The sequence below is a fragment of the Camelina sativa genome, chromosome 18, assembly GCF_000633955.1.
Source record: "Camelina sativa cultivar DH55 chromosome 18, Cs, whole genome shotgun sequence".
Taxonomy (NCBI): domain Eukaryota; kingdom Viridiplantae; phylum Streptophyta; class Magnoliopsida; order Brassicales; family Brassicaceae; genus Camelina; species Camelina sativa.
This window is the reverse complement of record NC_025702.1, coordinates 1,151,840-1,163,974: the sequence shown is the minus strand read 5'-3', so window position 1 is coordinate 1,163,974 and position 12,135 is coordinate 1,151,840. Positions and strand designations below refer to the sequence as shown.

The 12,135-nt window shown below is 37.3% G+C and overlaps 3 protein-coding genes across 4 annotated transcripts; 2 read left to right on the top strand and 1 right to left on the bottom strand.

Moving 5' to 3' along the window:
• On the top strand, nucleotides 237-1,005 carry LOC104760229 (putative gamma-glutamylcyclotransferase At3g02910). The gene has a single exon (XM_010483120.2). The coding sequence runs from the start codon at nucleotides 374-376 to the stop codon at nucleotides 887-889; it is 516 nt and encodes a 171-aa protein (XP_010481422.1). The 5' UTR covers nucleotides 237-373; the 3' UTR covers nucleotides 890-1,005.
• LOC104760228 (glycine-rich cell wall structural protein 1.8-like) lies at nucleotides 4,683-6,550 on the top strand. Of its 2 annotated transcripts, XM_019239844.1 has the most exons (2): nucleotides 4,683-5,202; nucleotides 5,843-6,550. In XM_019239844.1, exons 1-2 carry the CDS (start codon nucleotides 4,719-4,721, stop codon nucleotides 6,358-6,360), a joined length of 1,002 nt encoding a protein of 333 aa, XP_019095389.1. In that variant the 5' UTR covers nucleotides 4,683-4,718; the 3' UTR covers nucleotides 6,361-6,550. The 2 variants fall into 2 exon arrangements, with proteins under 2 accessions (XP_019095389.1, XP_010481421.1); XM_010483119.2 differs by lacking the exon at nucleotides 4,683-5,202 and having other exon boundaries at nucleotides 5,327-6,550.
• On the bottom strand, nucleotides 7,640-11,158 carry LOC104760227 (ubiquitin carboxyl-terminal hydrolase 21-like). Its single transcript, XM_010483118.2, has 9 exons — nucleotides 10,450-11,158; nucleotides 10,227-10,347; nucleotides 10,021-10,131; nucleotides 9,747-9,919; nucleotides 9,297-9,626; nucleotides 9,094-9,216; nucleotides 8,416-8,980; nucleotides 8,121-8,201; nucleotides 7,640-8,006 (listed from the first exon to the last, which is right to left on the bottom strand). Exons 1-9 carry the CDS (start codon nucleotides 10,927-10,929, stop codon nucleotides 7,792-7,794), a joined length of 2,199 nt encoding a protein of 732 aa, XP_010481420.1. The 5' UTR covers nucleotides 10,930-11,158; the 3' UTR covers nucleotides 7,640-7,791.

Sequence of the window (12,135 nt, the reverse complement as noted above, 5' to 3'; positions counted from 1 at the left end):
ATATCTCTGAGCTCATTGGTCATTGGTGGATCAGTGTATCACAACAATCACACATTTGTCGACCAGATATTTGCTAAGTTTATTGTACAAGACAAATGACAATGACACTCGGAAATAAAAACAAGAACAATGAAGATAACAATAAAAAGTCGCCAATTTATGTGGACAATATAAAAAACCCCAGTGATTTCGGGCAATTTTCGTAAGGCTTAAAGGCCCAATAGTAGTTACTAAAAGCCCATAATATGCAAGGAATATAAAAACATAAGTCATATTTCTTTTTTCTTTCCCGAGTTAGAGACACTGACCGAGTTACAGTATTCATCCCGAGTCAGCAGCCACCAACAACAACTCCAAGAAACTAGTAGTGGCCATGGCAGGAGAGGCACCCAAGAACCTCGTTTTCGTGTACGGTACGTTAAAAAGAAACCATGCAAACCATTTCCTCTTAGAAGATCTGATCTCATCGAACGATGCTGTTCATATCGGTCAACGCACGACCAGGTTACAGTACCCGCTCGTCACGGGTCTCTACGGGATCCCTTACTTGATCAACAAACCCGGGTCGGGTCAAAAGATCCGAGGCGAGCTTTACTCGGTTTCGAAACGTGGGCTTGCACGCCTCGATGAACTGGAAGGTATCAAAGTCAATCACTACGAGAGGTTACAAATCGAGGTTAGTGAGGAAGAATCAAACGGCGCCGTTTTAGCGGAGGCTTATTTTGCTCATTGTAGGTTTGGTGAGAGGTTGTGGGAGAAGAGAGGGAAGTGCGGGATGTGTGAATTTGGCCAAAACGAGGGCGTTTCGTATGTTATGGTTAAGGATAGGCCAACGTTTAGCTCTTTTTTCGATGAAATCGAAGCTTTTGTGTCTTCTAGTAATAGTTGATTACTAATTTGATTCAACGGATTTTGTTAAATTCGATCTTTGATGCTATGTTTTGTAATAAAATATTGTTTTGATGATTATGCAATTTAACAGCTTTTGGTTACGCTCAAAGTACATTTACATTTTGTCTAATAATGCTCAAGGTTATAAGCTTTGACGATTGATCATAGATCATCATGTTTCATAGATTGTAATGATGAAAGGTGTATGTACTAGATTTTGAAGTTTTCAGGTGTTAAAAAATGTTATTCCCATAAGGGTTAATACCATTTTGTACATGTTAATGTTATGAAACCTTTATATTCAGGTTTCAATATTTACCTGACAAGTGTCAGAATCTTGTGTTTAGAAAGAGTCGCCGACTGATATAAGTTACACGGATTGTTGAGTGAGTGGTACTATATCTACTGTTTATTGAAGTGGTGGTAGGAGAAGTAGGCAAAGGAGATTTAATCTTTTTGCGGCTCTATAATGCCTAACCCTACTACGCACTTTGTTTCTTTCTTTTGTCCATAGCTTAGCTTCAATCTTTTTTTTTGATGGTGTCATGTGTGAGAGAAACCAAATTACTAGTAGTGGACTTTTTGTTGTTGTTGTCAGACTATGTGATCTCCATTGTCAGAGAGGGACCCCAAACGCTTTGTCTTGAATTGTCCAATTTCAATAAGACTCTTTTAGTACAAGGCCGCTATGTTCCGAGATCCTTAGTAAAGATTTGGCTTAGCAAGTACCGTGAAAGTTATAGAATTATATGTTGTCGTAGACTAAAGATCCATGGCCGATCTTTACATAAGTTTGATGTTAAAAAGTTGAGAGTAGTTCCTCGGTTCGGATCAGACTACACCGTCAAACCTATATGTCTACATTTTGTAAACTAACTAAATTAAATGCACAAGATTAAATCAAGAACGTCAGGGTCGATATCCAAATCATATCATACTAAGCTGAACTAGATCCGGCCCATTTATATCCAAATCGTTCGTTCATGAGGAATAAGTTGGTGACATAATAATATATTCCAAAATGTGATGTCTAGGATAGTTGATTATTAACCGTGTTGTTTTGAACCGTTCTCATTATATGAAATTTTACTAATCTCTTATGATTGAACTTGCACATTGTACTTGATGATGATTCAAAGGAACACACTTTCTTCAGATCATCAACTCAATACGACAATGTGTGGGATATTTGATTGAGAAAACCCAAGTGATTAAGCTTTTTTGGGGAAGCGTGGGAGATAAGTGAAAGAAGAAGAGCACTATGGTACTAGTACTGGTCCTACTACTTCTTCTTCACGCCATTCTTCAACAACGACGGTGTGTGTGCTTTATTCCATGTGATCTCCCACTTTGTGTTTTTGTTTTTGTGTGTATAAAACGGTACATATACTCATTTATATCTACGTGTTTGTACATATTGTATCATCATCACCTTCCTCTATATCTCTCACTCAATGGAACAAATCGTATATTGCTGGAACCAATTATGGGTAAATTGAGTGCTTATCCTTTTGACAAAGCCTTAAAGCTTGAGCTCTTCATTTGTCAATGTGTTTACACACTTTTTTCTAAAAACTTATTTGCTAAATTCACAGAAAATAAATTTAAACCCCATGAGAATAGTCAAATGAACCGAAATTTGTGTGATTAGTCTAGTGACATGGTAGTATACACTTAAACTAAATAAAAATAACTATGCGATTATGCGGGTTATTGCAAATTTTACTGCTTTACAGTTTCTTGAGTTATACGTATAGGTAAACTTTCACTTACTAATTATATCAATTACTGTGTTATTATTGTGTTATCAATTAGTCTATCTTTCAAGCGGCTATCCAATTATGTTTGAAATTCCAAATATATAACTTCATATATTATATCAAGAAAATGCTATTTAGAGATAGTGCAAAATGTATATACACCTAATGACTTCATTTTTGTATTTATTATTTTATATCAGTGTAATTCTCTACAGCATAATAAGTAGAGAAGTGGTCTTTGGCTGGACAGCACCAAATCCTCAAAAACTTGATAGGTCTTCTTAGTGGCAATGCTACGACGCAAGATACGCATTAACAACTAACAAGTGTTTTTCATAATAAGTAGTCTCTTACCAAAATCTTTATTTTTATTTTGTATTCAAAATGTATTTTGTACCGAAGTTTCGTGCATTACAATAATCATGATTTGATTTCATCTTCTAGAAGTAAGATCCCATCGAAAAATGTTGGAAATTTTAAGTTCGTCTTAATACTACGATGCATTTATTGGGTTTATAATACATAAGTCTCTGNGTCTCTGTATATATATATATATATATATATATATATATATATATATGTGAATAATGTATTTTACGTAATCAAAATAATTTTTAGCTTATAGATTTTTGGTATTAAACTAGTCTACAAAATGTTGAATCGATAAACAAGAAGGATACGTTGACATAGTCGAAACGTAGTAATCTATTTAAAAAGCAGTTTTGCTAAATTACTGAAAGTTCCATATTTTGATTAGTCATGCACATGTCATGTGTAGTATTTCATGTAAAAACAAAATAAGAGCTTAGCTGTAGTGCAAGATATAAGCTAAAATAATAAAAGGAATTAAGGATAAATTTGGTTGAGGATAATTCATAATAGGGTTGTTTGAAGATTTGGTGAGGATTGCTCAACACTATAGCTTTGTTAATCAAATCACCAAATTTGGGTTCAATATTATTTGTATAAATTAGACAGTCTATTCAAACTATTTGATTCAGCAGTAATTTAGTTTTTTTTTTTTTTTTTTAACATGTTTGTTGATTTTTTGGGTTCAAAATTTCACATTAAGAATTTCACTTACGTAAAAACGCAAAACATGAGTTTTAGGTGAGAGTAAAAGACTGAAGGAAAGATGGTTTGGTTTGGAAATAAATGAGTTGTTAGAAAGCTTAACTGAGTAATAGAGGAAACAAGTCAAATGGGAAACTCAACACTATACTTCACGATATATATAGAATATATGTATAGTGGCTGACTTGTTAATGATATTCTAACAACCGCTGAATCCATTTTTATCAACACAAACGATGTATATCAATGACATTCTACCTTCATAATCATAATAATTAATACATATAGTGCCAAAAACCAAACTAATTGCATGTTGTTAGTTGAAGACTTATATTGTATGGTTACTAAATGTGTTAAAGTACTCACCTAGAAGTATAGTTATTCACTTATTCAGCTAAAGCGTTTTAGAGGACGTGCTCTTATGTGCATTTCGCTCAAGATCAGTTAGAGAATTAACCAATTTTGTGTAATTTTCTTGGTAATTACACCTATGAAAATGGATGAAGATGTTATAAAGAAAATAGCAAAACGACATTAGGTCCATTTAAAGCATTCGCGAACTAGTTCATTCGGGAACAATCTATGTCACTCACCTTACGTCTAGTCCATAGATCATTCCTACCTATATATCATTCATCTATTCCAAGATTGAAGTACTCTCTCTAGTGTCTAAATTTTTATACAAGGCGATAATAATATACATATGTGAGCGGACCTTGTTTTTGACGATATATTGAGATTGACGTCCGAGCTAGTCAGTAGAGATTGCTATATTATAACTTAGAAGAAATGTTGATTAAGTAGAGAGAAACTAAGAAATTGAAACCAAAATTAGGAGTAATGGTAGGGACAGTATATCTACACTTTTGGTCGTACGCATGTGCTTTTAACCACTCTGTGTTTTTACAGTGAACACGGCTTAACATACCAAACCCCAACTACTATAAATACCTCACTTAGTCTTGTCATTTTTATTCATCAAGTTCAAACACAATGGTTTCTCTCAAAGCTTTCTCAACTGTCTTTTTTCTTATACTCGGTGTTAGCATTTGCTACGCCACTAGCCGAAATCTTTTGAACTACGGTGCTGGTCATGCTGGTGGTGGCGGTGGAGGACATGGTGGTGGTGGAGGTTCTGGAGGAGTTAGTGGGGGAGGTTATGGAGGAGTGAGTGGTGGTGGCTATGGGCGTGGTAGTGGAGAAGGAGGCGGTGGTGGATATGGAGGTGCCGAAGGGTATGCTGGTGGTGGCGGTGCTGGTCATGGGGGAGGCGGTGGTGGAGCTGCTTCTTCCGGTGGTTATGCTAGTGGAGGAGGAGAAGGAGGTGGTGGTGGTTACGGTGGAGCGGCTGGTGGTTACGGTGGTCATGCCGGTGGTGGTGGTGGAGGTAGCGGTGGTGGTGGTGGAGCTGCATATGGTGGTGAAGGAGGAGGTAGTGGTTATGGAGCTGGTGCTGGTGAAGGAGCTGGTGGTGCAANTAATGGTAGGGACAGTATATCTACACTTTTGGTCGTACGCATGTGCTTTTAACCACTCTGTGTTTTTACAGTGAACACGGCTTAACATACCAAACCCCAACTACTATAAATACCTCACTTAGTCTTGTCATTTTTATTCATCAAGTTCAAACACAATGGTTTCTCTCAAAGCTTTCTCAACTGTCTTTTTTCTTATACTCGGTGTTAGCATTTGCTACGCCACTAGCCGAAATCTTTTGAACTACGGTGCTGGTCATGCTGGTGGTGGCGGTGGAGGACATGGTGGTGGTGGAGGTTCTGGAGGAGTTAGTGGGGGAGGTTATGGAGGAGTGAGTGGTGGTGGCTATGGGCGTGGTAGTGGAGAAGGAGGCGGTGGTGGATATGGAGGTGCCGAAGGGTATGCTGGTGGTGGCGGTGCTGGTCATGGGGGAGGCGGTGGTGGAGCTGCTTCTTCCGGTGGTTATGCTAGTGGAGGAGGAGAAGGAGGTGGTGGTGGTTACGGTGGAGCGGCTGGTGGTTACGGTGGTCATGCCGGTGGTGGTGGTGGAGGTAGCGGTGGTGGTGGTGGAGCTGCATATGGCGGTGAAGGAGGAGCTAGTGGTTATGGAGGTGGTGCTGGTGAAGGAGCTGGTGGTGCATTTGGTGGTCATGTAGGTGGTGGAGGCGGTGGTAGCGGAGGCGGTGGAGGATCAGCTTACGGTGGTTCAGGAGAGCATGCTAGTGGTTATGGAGACGGAGCTGGCGAAGGTGGTGGCGCCGGTGGAAGTGAGTATGGAGGTGGAGCTTATGGAGGCGGTGGTGGTCATGGAGGTGGAGGTGGATCAGCAGGAGGGGCTCATGGTGGTGCTTATGGAGGCGGTGAAGGAGGAGGAGCTGGTGGGGGAGGGTCTCACGGTAGTGCTGGAGGCTATGGAGGTGGTGGCGGTGGAGGAAGTGGAGGAGGAGGAGCTTACGGTGGAGGAGGAGCACATGGGGGTGGTTATGGAGGTGGTGGGGGTGAAGGAGGTGGTTATGGAGGAGGTGCAGCAGGAGGATATGGCGGTGGCGGTGGAGGAGGAGAAGGGGGAGGCGGTAGTTACGGTGGTGAACATGGAGGTGGTTCAGGCGGAGGCCACGGTGGTGGTGGTGGTCACGGTGGTGGAGGCTATGCCCCATGAAGAAACCAAGTTAAGATCAACCAAAGGAAGGCTGAGAAATAAATATGATTTGTGGAGGGGTATACAAATTAAAATGCCTATTTCAAAACATTTTGTATCCATTATTATTATTGAACGTTGTATTGTATTTCCTAATAATTTAATATTTTATTGTCTTACATCATAAGTAAAAGCATAATTTATAGAGCAATGTTAGAGATAAGTTTAATGGATTAACCCAACTCAATTCGACCCATAAAAAAATTCACAATAACGAGTTTATGAATGAAATAAATTTCCATCCACTTCACACGAAAAAGAAAAAATTATCTTGAAAGTAAACTTATAATTTTTTTTTTAAGAATATAGAGAAGCGTTTCCTTTAAACATCTTGTGAATTCTACAAGAACAATTTTCTGTATTTAATTTGATGAATGATCTGATTTCTATTAAAATGTTTAAGATTGTGATTTTGACTTGTTGATATAACTTTTTATAGGATACATGATTTGTTCGACTGAGATGATGTTTCAGAAGTTGAAGAAGGTAAGTCAGCACTAAAAATGTATTTGGAGGACCTCAATTTGAATGTTTTGTAGTATATTGTAATAATTTTGGATCTCACGTAATAAATAAGTATCGAAGTCGTCTTCTTCTTAGCAATGTCCAACCTTTATCGTCTACTCGTTCTCGGGCCCTCGGCTATATAGTTATGCAACTAACGATAAAGGTATGAGACAAAATTATTACAATATCGAAGTCGTTTTTTGTATGAATCAAAGCAGATCGTGTAGTCTCAACTTGGTTGGTGTTGTTTTTTCTAGTTATAGGCTTTATAGAATTGTCATTTGGTTGTGTTAATGGCTTTTGTATGAATCAAAGCAGATCATGTAGTCTCAAATTGGTTGTCGTTTTTTTCTTCTAGTTCCATTTAGTAATATTACCCTTTTAGACTCTTTTTATATGCTACCCATTTAAAACCTTGCCCATTTATCTTTGCTGTTTTGTCAAGTGCCCATTTAGGCCTTTATGATTTTAATGGCTTTTGTATGAATCAAAGCAGACACATGTAGTCTCGAATTTGGTTGTTGATAGAATGTGGGTTTGAATGATGTAGATGACAAGGGCGAGACAGTTGTTATTCAAGGAAATCCAACAACTAGCTGGAATGTAAGTATGTGAAGATGATTAATCCTTTTGTGAATTTGGAGTTTGATTCAACCCTAAAAACTTGAATAATGAGTTGAGTTAAATAATTTATTAGAAACTTTAATCTATAAATCATTTTGACACTCATATATATATAAACCTTAAGAATTTTTGGTTGGTAGCCTCAAAACAAAATTCGAACAGAGTTTGTATTCACAAGAAAACCCCAAACAAAAAAAAAAACAAAAAGAGCAACTTTTCATTTTTCTCACTAGCTAAACTCTTCTTCACAGTAGAATAGATTTATCTTCTGAATTTCCTTTTCTTGATCGGAGAACCACCCAAAACTTTAACCAACATCCGGGAGCGAGGTGTCTGAATCTTTCTGAGATATGAAAGAGCAATACTTTTTTCTTTGGGATCTACAGCAACATTGCTTCTTAAGGCTAGTGGCTTTGTTCTACGAGTTTCTTCTTGGTTCTTAGTTTGCAAATGCGAACGTTGAATCTGAAAGCTTCCTGTTACAGAATCACACACACTCAGACTTGGGATCTTTCGTATTCTCACCACTTAGATACATATAACTCTTCCACATTTTTGCAATAACTGAGACAAAACAAAACACATAGTACCTTGGCGTTTTGGACGGGAATTTGGTTTTTGAATCTTGGGCTTACGTTCGTATGCACCACCACGCGAAGCATTCTCATCAGCTGTACGTAGAGTTACACACACACTGTATAAGAGCTTTATTGACAGATCATTAATCTCTCGTTTGTTCTAGGTTCTGGTTCAGAATGATTCTTCTCATAACGGATGATTTACAGATTACTAAAGGACAGCTTTATCTGACCCTATCAGAATCTCCTATCTTTCTTAATATTTTCCACAGTTAAGCTATCAAAAATACATAGTAGGGGTTAGTACCTTTGCGTTTTGGAGATATGTCTTGATTCTGAACCTTGTGCAGAGGGACATGAGCGGCGTCGGTGCTAGCTCTGTCGGCAGCTGGATTTGACACAGGTTCATTCTGTTGAGAGGTCTCAGCAGGTGACTTCTCAGATTCATCGATGTTAGCTTTGTTCCCAGCTGAACATGACTCAGGTTCTCTTTGTTGAGTGGTTTCAGCAAATGGTTTCTCAGATTCATCAGCCTCAGGTGACTTGAGAGCGTCAATCATGGCCGAAGAATCTTCATCGTTGCAAGACTCGGCTGAATGGAACACTTCGTCTTTAGGCTCACGACAGCAAAAATCTGACCAATTTACATCCGGGATCGATACTCCAACCGAGTCGTTGCAGGCTTTACTGGAATTACCAACACTCTCGTAACTGTTATCAAGCACTGACTTTGGTGAAAAGTTTAATGGAGTAGCTTCAAACACTGTCTTCAGCTGCTCAAAAGTACTGGAAAACCAAGGAGTTCCTTCTCTTGCATAAAACAATATATATGCATCCTGCGATAGAACTCTATCTTCGCCAAATCTTGTGACCTGCCAAGATTTCCAAAAAAAATACATAACGAAGTTAAAATTTATTGAAAACCCTTCAGAGAGAGGACTAAACCACACAAATGAAATGAAATCACTGACTATATTAGATTTACCTTTGAGTCATCAAAATTATGCCATGTCTCAGGAGCTGATCTCACATAAGCGGAGTAATGACCAAAAGTTGCTCTAGACCCAATATGCTCCACAAAGGCATAAAGATGATACTTTGTGGAAACCTGAAGAAACAAAATTGTATGTTAAGACTCAAACATCTCAAAATTTACAAAAAACAGAAAGGTCTGAAATTTTCACATACCTCAGAATTCTGGTTACCGCTCATGAAAGGGAGCAAATCCAACTCCAAAGGGAACTCAATATGCTTGAAGATCTTCTCCATAGTAACTCCATCATTCTTGAATCTCTTAAGATGGAACGTAGCAACAGGAGGCAACTTATCAAACTTAAGTTGCTTCTCCTTTGTAACTTTCTCCTTACAGTTATCACATGTTAACTGGTCCTCCAGTAATTCCACACATGTAAATGATTTTAGAGCACTCCAGAGGTTATCGACATCGTCAATTTCAAGACTCCATCCAAGAGAAGGTTCAAATGTGTTTGAAACGTGATCACAATTGCCGCAACAAAGCTGGAAAAAAGGAAGATATCAAACATATTTCCATTAGTCATTATATATATATATATATATATATGGAAACTGCTTCAACACTAGAGTAATAGTAATGGTAATGAATTAATGCTTTCTTACCGTACTCATGAGACTGCCACCAAAGACATTGTCAACAATGTTTGAATCTTGAGAAGAGATAGAGCCAGGCTTATTCCTAGGATCTAAACAACATCTCTCTAACTTGTCTAAAAACGATTGTAGAAACTCATGTGCGTCTTCTTGGTGGTTTATCATAAAATCAGATGAAAAATCTGAGATGGGTTAAGGATGAAACCATTGACAAGGAAAAACCTCAAACACAAATTTATGCACACAAATAAACAAAAACAAAAAATACACTCGAAAAGGATACGTTTCAGATTATTACGAAATCCATCAATGCTGAAAGCATATCCTGAAGACCTCAGAGCAAGCTCGATGTGATCTCGAAGAGCTTGCAAAACACAGAACTTATCGTTGCCACCTAAAAACCCAAAAGAGCTATAAGATTAAAAAAAAAATGAACAAAACAAAACACCAAACTCAGATAAGCAAAACATCGTAGATCAATCATCTTACAGTTGCAAGGGGTTTGATGTACGTATGAACGAAGACTCTCAATAAGAGGCACAGTATGAGTGAAGCACTGTAACACAGAAGCTATGAAACAAGTGTTGCCTGAGTTATACAGCCCAGCACCCTGAAGACACCAACATCCAAACATGATTCAATTTTGTGCATAAAGCTAAACGGATACCAAAAATTACAAAATCAGATTAAAAAAAAAAAGAGAGAAACATACAACACCAGTGGGTTCAATCTTGGGATACCACCAAGAGTACGGTAGAGGTTTCGCTGGCTCGGTCTTGTTAAACTCATCGTCGTCGCTTTGGTAGTCGTAATTCGCTATGTACCTCCTCGGCGGACGATTCTCAGGACGAGAATACAGATACGACGAATTAGACGTACTCACCATTTGGAGAAGATTCTCGTTGTTGTTCGCCGGAGGTATCAATTGAGGCGTGATTAGGGTTTTATCTGAAGACCCATTCTCTCTGTTTTCCTCTGAATTCAAAATTAGGGTTTTATCTGAAGAAGACCCATCTGGTTTCGCCGGAGAATAAGGCTGGATCTGACGAACCGGTGACGAGATAGAGAGCGAGTGAGTGACAAGGTCTCTGATTGGCGCGGTTGGTGAAGAGTCATCTAGGGTTTTGTTGGGTTTACCGAAATTAGGAGAAGATAAGAGATGTGAAGGTGGTGGGTCAGTAGATTCCGCCATTAACAACGAAACCCAGATCTCGAAATTTTCTGGGGGGAAGAGAAAGAAAGAGGAAAACAAAAAAAAAGAGTAGAAAGCTAGGTTTTGGTTATGGGAGGTTTCTGCATCTTCTTCGTAAGTAATGAAAATGTTTTGAGTTTGGCTCCAAAAAAATAAAATTGTGAAAATTTTGGAAAGATAAGAGCGAAACGAAATCGATTTGGAGGGAAGATAGAGAAAATTTGGAGAGTGAAAGAAAGAAGAAGAAAGGTTTTGAATTAGGAGGGAAAATCAAGCCGCCATTTTTTTCGGGATTAGGGTTTCTTTTGACCTTTTCCCCAAAGATTAAAAAAAAAAAAAAATCTAGTAAAACACACAGATTAAGTTAAATGGTTAACTCAAACTCAACCATGGTTCGTAAATTGGAGTTGGCTTATCAGACACTCTTTCACCAAACTTTTTTTCTTTTTAAACAAGTTTATAATTTGACTATAAGTTTTTTTTTTCATTAAATAGATGAAGAAGGTAGGGAAACATAAGGAAACAAAATTGTGATTGTTAATTTTTTAATTAAATTTATTGATATTTAATATTTTTTTTATTTCTGTTTTGAACTTTAATTTTGCAAACAAAACTTTTCTTATTATTTTTCTAAAATCTAATTACTATAATTTTTTCCAAAATTTTTTCTTTTTTTTTTGCAAACATTTTATTTATTACTGGTATGCCCATCATTTATTTTGTCAATTTGTTTCCTAAAAACTGTATTAGTTTATCTTTCTATATCTAGTTTTCAAACATTACTCTACCTTTCTATATCTAGTTTTCCAAATTTAATCTTTTTTTATTTATTTATAGTTACCCAAATTTAACGTTTTTTATATTGTTGCCCAAATTTCTTTATGTTTCCATCAAATTATAGTCCCTTTCAAGTAAAATACTTTTTTGGTCTAACAAAATTAACTAACTCAATTTTCCAGAACCATCTACCGTGAAAATTAGAATTGTTTTTATCAAGAAATTAGAAGAAAATAAATAGAATTGTTTAATATAAGTTCCCGATAAGGTCAAACAAAGACTCAAAAACCATCTGCTCGCTTTTTATCGATGTTTCTGCTTTTCCCACAAAAGGTTTGATTGGCTATATAAGTTTTGACCTCTGTATTTTAATTTCAACTTAATGTTTTACAATATTTTGCAGACAGTATTAAGTGCAAAAACAATATC